Source organism: Nicotiana tomentosiformis, chromosome 4 (assembly GCF_000390325.3).
Source record: "Nicotiana tomentosiformis chromosome 4, ASM39032v3, whole genome shotgun sequence".
Classification (NCBI taxonomy): domain Eukaryota; kingdom Viridiplantae; phylum Streptophyta; class Magnoliopsida; order Solanales; family Solanaceae; genus Nicotiana; species Nicotiana tomentosiformis.
The window spans coordinates 77,986,545-77,993,213 of record NC_090815.1 but is presented as its reverse complement, the minus strand read 5'-3'; the positions used below and the strand labels follow the sequence as shown (position 1 = coordinate 77,993,213).

At 40.1% G+C, this 6,669-nt stretch overlaps 1 protein-coding gene across 1 annotated transcript; it reads left to right on the top strand.

Moving 5' to 3' along the window:
• Nucleotides 1-3,154: 3,154 nt before the first annotated feature.
• On the top strand, nucleotides 3,155-3,499 carry LOC138909992 (uncharacterized). Its single transcript, XM_070201210.1, has one exon. The coding sequence runs from the start codon at nucleotides 3,155-3,157 to the stop codon at nucleotides 3,497-3,499; it is 345 nt and encodes a 114-aa protein (XP_070057311.1).
• The last annotated feature ends 3,170 nt before the right edge of the window (nucleotides 3,500-6,669 follow it).

Genomic DNA, 6,669 nt, shown 5'->3' with positions numbered 1-6,669 from the left:
CAGAATTGGTCACCACCATGGCGTGGTCCTTATTACCCTCTAGAGCAACCAGTACCACATTTGAGCCAGTCATTTCATCAAGCTGACATGATATGGGAGTCCGAAGAATATGAAGTTCTAGCTGGTATAAGGAATCTGTTTCTGGATGATGAAGACATGGATTGCAGTGCGATAGTTGAGGAGGAGGAGGAGGAAGGCCTTATTATTCAGACCGTGGAGAAGGGAGCTATTCTTAAGAACTGGACTGCTGCACCATCAAGGACCCGTCGAGTTCCTAGGTAGCTTGACAATTAACATCATTTATTTTGAAAGCAATTTTATGAGCATCTAAGACATTTTCAATATTTTGTTCTCAACATATTTGTTTTCGAAATAATTGCTTGAGTCATCGAGCCGTACTTGTTTGATGTTTTCAAGATTTATTTAATGCATTGTTATTTTTAGTATTTATTATTATTCTTTACATTTGTTTTTCTCTACAATATTATTATTACCTATCCCGATGAACCTACGACTGTGACATGTAATGAGACAACGTAACATAAGGATAATGATTCAGAGGATCTGGAAGAGGATATAATACCTGAGGAACTTGTGAGAGAAGTGGAAAACTTTGAAAATAGGCCTAAGTCCAATTTGGATGAGACTAAAACAATTAATTTAGGAGACTCCGAAACAGTCAAGGAAACGCGTGTAAGCATTCACTTAACACCGTCGGAGAAGGAAGAATACATCTGGTTGTTGGAGAGTTATGAGGATATTTTTACATGGTCCTATGATGATATGACCGGTTTGAGCACGTCCATAGTGGCTCATAAACTACCTACCAACCCTATGTGTCCGCCTGTAAAGCAAAAGCCCAGAAAGTTCCAGCCAGATATGAGCCTGAAAATAAAAGAGGAAGTCATTCAGCAGATCAAAGCTAAGGTTCTCAGAGTGTTTGAATATCCGACATAGTTGGATAACATTATGACGGTTCCAAAGCAAGATGGGAAGGTCAGAGTGTGTGTCGACTATCGGTATTTAAACAGAGCAAGTCCCAAAGATGATTTCCCTTTGCCTAATATACAAATACTGATTGAGAACTGTGCCAAGCATGAACTCCAATCCTTTGTGGATTGCTTCGCGGGATATCATCAGATCTGGATGGATGAAGAGGATGCCGAAAAGACATCCTTTATTACACCATGGGGAGTATATTATTGCAAAATGATGTTGTTTGGCCTAAAGACTGCTGGAACGACCTATATAAGGGCCATGATAACCATTTTGCCTGACATGATACACAAGGAGATAGAGGTGTACGTGGATGACGTCATCATCAAATCCAAGAGAAGCACAAATCATATAGCAGATTTGAGGAAATTCTTCGATTGACTTCGAAGATACAACCTAAAACTAAATCCCGCAAAATGTGCCTTCGGAGTCTCTGCTGGAAAGTTATTAGGGTTCATCGTCAGCTGCCGAGGAATTGAGCTAGACCCGTCAAAGGTCAAGGCTATCCAAGATTTTCCACCTCCGAAGAACAAGAAAGATTTGATAAGTTTCTTGGGGCGTCTTAATTACATCAGTCGTTTCATAACACAATCAACTGTGATTTGTGAACCGATTTTCAAAATGTTAAAGAAAGACACTGCAAAAAGTTGGACTGAAGAATACCAGAAAGCCTTTAACAAGATCAAGGAATATTTATCCAAACCACCTGTTCTGGTCCCACCAGAACCTGGGAGATCTCTACTACTCTATTTATCTATACTGGATGGGTCTTTCAGCTGTGTCTTGGGACAACATGACGAGACGGGAAGACAGGAACGGGCCATATACTATCGAAGTAAGAAGTTCACACCCTATGAAGCTCGATATTCTTTGCTGGAGCGCACCTGCTGCGCTTTGACGTGGATAGCTCAGAAGTTGAGGCACTACTTCTGTGTCTACAGCATGTATCTCATATCAAGAATGGATCCGTTAAAATGCATCTTGCAGAAACCCATGCCTGCGAGAAAGCTGGCAAAATGGCAGATATTACTGAGTGAGTTCGACATCATTTATGTAACTCAAAAGGCGGTCAAGGGGAAAGCGTTGGCAGATCATCTGGCAGAAAATCCTGTGGGTGGAGAATGCGAACCACTAAAAACGTATTTTCCTGATGAAGAGGTATTATTCATAGGAGAAGATATCACCGAAACCTATGACGGTTGGAGAATGTTGTTCGATGGAGCTGTAAACTTCAAAAGAGTAGGAATTGGAGCACTATTAGTGTAAGAAATAGGTCAACACTCTCTAGTATCCGCAAAGCTCAGGTTTCCATGTACCAATAATATGGCAGAATATGAGGCCTGCATCTTGGGGCTCAAGTTGGCCATTGACATGAACGTTCAAGAATTGCTGGTAATTGGAGATTCAGACCTTTTGGTACATCAGGTTCTAGGGAAATGGGCTACAAAGAATACCAAAATATTGCCATTTTTGTACTACGTAAAAGAGTTAATGAAGAGGTTCACAAAAATAGAGTTCAAACATGTTCCGAGAATCCAGAATAAGTTTGCAGATGCATTGGCCACTCTATCTTCCATGATACAACACCCAGACAAGAATTTCATCGATCCTATTCCAATAGGGATCCATAATCAGCCAGCTGGGAATTCTGTACAGAAGGACTCTAGATCTAGGATTATTACGGTGTGTTGACGCCAAGGAAGCATCCAGATTGCTCGAAGAGATACATGCCAGAACTTGCGGACCACACATGAATGGCTTTGTTTTAACTAAGAAGATATTAAGAGTAGGATATTTCTGGATGACTATGGAAACAAACTGCATCGGGTATGTCCAAAAGTGTCATCAATGCCAAATACATGCAAATATGATACGAGTGCTACCCAATGAACTCAATGAAACAAGTACACCTTAGCATTTCCCTGCTTGGGGGATGAATGTCATCGGTCCAATCGAACCCGCCACTTAAAATGAACACAAGTTCATCCTAGTGGCCATAGACTATTTCATAAAATGGGTTGAAGCCGCATCTTACAAGGCTGTAACTAAAAAGGTCGTCGCAGATTTTGTTAGGGATCGTATTGTCTATCGATTCGGGGCACCGAAATCAATCATCACCGACAATGCTGCCAACCTTAACAGTGATTTGATGAGATCCATGTGTGAAACCTTCAAGATCAAGCATAAGAATTCCACAGCATACAAGCCACAAATGAATGTAGCTGTGGAAGCCACCAATAAGAACATCAAGAAGATATTAAGGAAGATGGTAGACAATAAAAATAAATGGCACGAGAAATTACCGTTTGCCCTACTTGGATATCGTACCACGGTTCGTACATCAACTGGGGCAACTCCTTATTTATTGGTCTATGGCACTGAAGTCGCCATTCCCGCCGAAGTAAAAATTCCTTCTTTGAGAACCATACAAGATGCTGAACTTAGTGATGCAGAATGGATACGAAGTCGTTATGAGCAATTGATCTCATTGACAGAAAAATAATGAACGCAGTATGTCATAGTCAACTTTACCAGAACAGAATGTCCAAAGCTTTTAACAAAAGGGTCAGGCCTAGACAATTCACACCGGGGCAGTTGGTGCTAAAGCGGATCTTCCAGCATCAAGATGAAGCCAAAGGGAAATTTTCACCCAATTGGCAAGGGCCCTACATGGTTCAAAGAGTACTAACAGGAAGAGCGCTCATACTCGCAGAGATGGATGGAGAAGTTTGGGCAAAAACCTATTAACTCACACGCAGTCAAGAGATACAATGTCAAGATTGTTTACATTTCTTCATATAACTAAACTACGCTTGACCTAATTCCCGTATAAGAGGGGATACGTAGGCAGCCTTGTGGGTTCGGTCACATCTCAATAAAACCTTCATTTTTGCCATGGTCAGAAACTGGGGCAGAAATTTGAGGAGGACCCTCAAAATTCTAAAGCAAGTCCAGCCAACTTCGTCATACACAGAACAATCAAAAAATTACTTTTAAACTGAGGCAGAATTTTGAGGAGGACCCTCAAAATTCTAGAGCAAGGAAGTCGCAAAGTCCCTAAAATATGTCACGGTCATTGGTTCATCTAATTAAGTTGATATTGCATACTACTATATTTTAAATAACTACATTTGTCAAATGCACGCATTTCTTTTGAAAAAACTTTATTTCTATAAACAGCCAGATGTTACCCAGGGTGACTCAAATAGGATCTCAAGATAGGAGCACTAGCAAAGCAAAAGACAAAAGCGCGAACCAACCTTCCCCTACAAAACTCACAATTTTTCTTTGGATACATGTACAGTAAGACAATAATATCTGCAGACACGTCAGGTCACTACCTTCAAGATAGCAGATTATTCATCCCAAGTATCTCCAGCTAAGAAACAATCTACTACCACTCATCGTTTTCCTTACATCGAGACTAAGCATTGTCTCCTATTTGCACGAGACTAAGCATTGTCTCCTATTTTGTATGAGGCTAAGCCCTGCCTACCTAATTGCATAAGGCTAAGCACTGCCTTTCCTTGCATAAGACTAAGCATTGTCTCCTTTCTTTGCATGAGGCTAAGCATTGTCTCCTATTTTGCATGAGGCTAAGTCTTGCCTCCCTGACTGCACAAGGCTAAGCACTGCCTTTCTATGCATGAGGCTAAGCATTGTATCCAATTTTGCATGAGGCTAAGCCCTGCCTCCCTAATAGCATAAGGCTAAGCCCTACTTTTCCTTGCATGAGACTAAGTACTGTCTCCTTTCTTTGCATCGAGACTAAGCATTGTCTCCTATTTGCATGAGACTAAGCATTGTCTCCTATTTGCATGAGGCAAAGCCCTGCCTCCTTAACTGTATAAGGCTAAACACTTCCTTTCTTTGCATGAGGCTAAGCATTGTATCCTATTTTGCATGAGGCTAAGCCCTGCCTCCCTAACTACACAAGGCTAAGCACTTCCTTTCCTTGCATGATACTAAGCATTGTCTCCTTTCTTCGAATGAGGCTAAGCCCTGCCTCCCTGGCTACACAAGGCTAAGCACTGCCTTTCCTTGCTTGATACTAAGCATTGTCTCCTTTCTTCGCATGAGGCTAAGCCCTGCCTCCTTAATTGCATAAGGCTAAGCACTGCCTTTCCTGCCTGAAGTAAGCACCGCTTTCCTTACTTGCATGAGACTAAGCATTGTCTCCTCTTACTGCATGAGGCTAAACGTTGCCTCCCTAATTCCACAAGGCTAAGCACTGCCCTCACCTTACCCAAGACTAAGCTTTGTCTTGTTGTATCTTCGCATATGACCAAACATCATGTATTTGCATTCCATGGGCTGAAACACCGCCATTTTGTCGAAAGGCGTCATAGTCCGAAGGCATCATCCTCATAGCTTGAAGTCACCATTCCATGGCCTGAGGATCTCTCAAAAGTGCACATCATTATTCAAAGGCGTCATGGTTCAGAGGCACCATTCTCATAGCCCGAGAACATCATTTTATGGCCTGCAAATCCCTTATCACATGATTCATGGCCCAGGATGTCATGGTCTAAGGACATCATCCTCGCCATCCAAAGACAACTTTCATAGTCCAAAGGGAATTTGCATCATGTTTAAATTCACGCAATAATCCATATATACTTGCATGCATCGTGTTTTAAGTTTTGCAGGTGAGTTTATAAACTAAATTCACCGTTCTCCCAATGGGGGCAATATTCGTTCCGGTTTCCATCCTGCAATTGTTTCAAACATAACCGACCACCATCAATTACCCGCCTTTGACCCTATGACCGTTCAGATATTTGCATCTATAACGTTTCAGACTCAGATTCATGATTTCGTATAAACTCATCTGATACTGTCCTACCCCAAAAGAACCCTTTCTGAAGCGTACAACTGCATCGGTTCAGTTAACCGATGGATCCAGAACTACACACGGCCTAATTTTCGTAACACCAGGGATATGTAGGCAACTCAGGAACCAGGGTTCGACCTCCATTTTTTAAATCACCTCATTCGGTCAAAATCGATCATCATTTTCTTTACCCGATAACTCTTTCATCATTCCCGGATAAAAAGGGGCAGTTGTTGATACCCAATGTTTGCCCTCATATTTTCTAAAATAAATATACACTTTAAAAATAGCATATTTGCATTAATATTTAGTTTATAAACCTATACAAGCATTTTCTATAATTTTTCACAATATTTTAGAGTTTTAAATTAATTTTCTTGCATTTATATTATATGAATATTTAGTAATTATCCATTTAAATTATTTTGTGATGACTTAGTTACCTAAAATTATTATTTTTGCACATATAATATATGTTTCAAATATTTTATTTCATTTTATATAATTACATTAGCATTTTTGAGCTATTTATCTAATTTTGTAATAATGGCATGTATTTATACATAAAGGCTCTTTATTCTATATTATTTATGTCAAAATAGCAAATTTATATGTTTATAATACAAAGTTATTATTTTAAGCATTTCGGTGCATACATAATATTTGCATTCATTTATTAAGCAGTTTCCATAAATTATTTTGATAAAATTCGGGGAATTTAATTAATAGCTCAATTTCTTACCTATCTTTCGGACCCAATACTACCCAGACCTTAGCCCAATTAACCCAATACCCTAACCCAATAATCCCAAGCCCAAAGCCAACGACCCGATCGCAAC

Excerpts from the sequence above, each read along its gene's own strand:
- LOC138909992 (XM_070201210.1), top strand. The coding sequence starts at position 3,155 with ATGTGTGAAACCTTCAAGATCAAGCATAAGAATTCCACAGCATACAAG.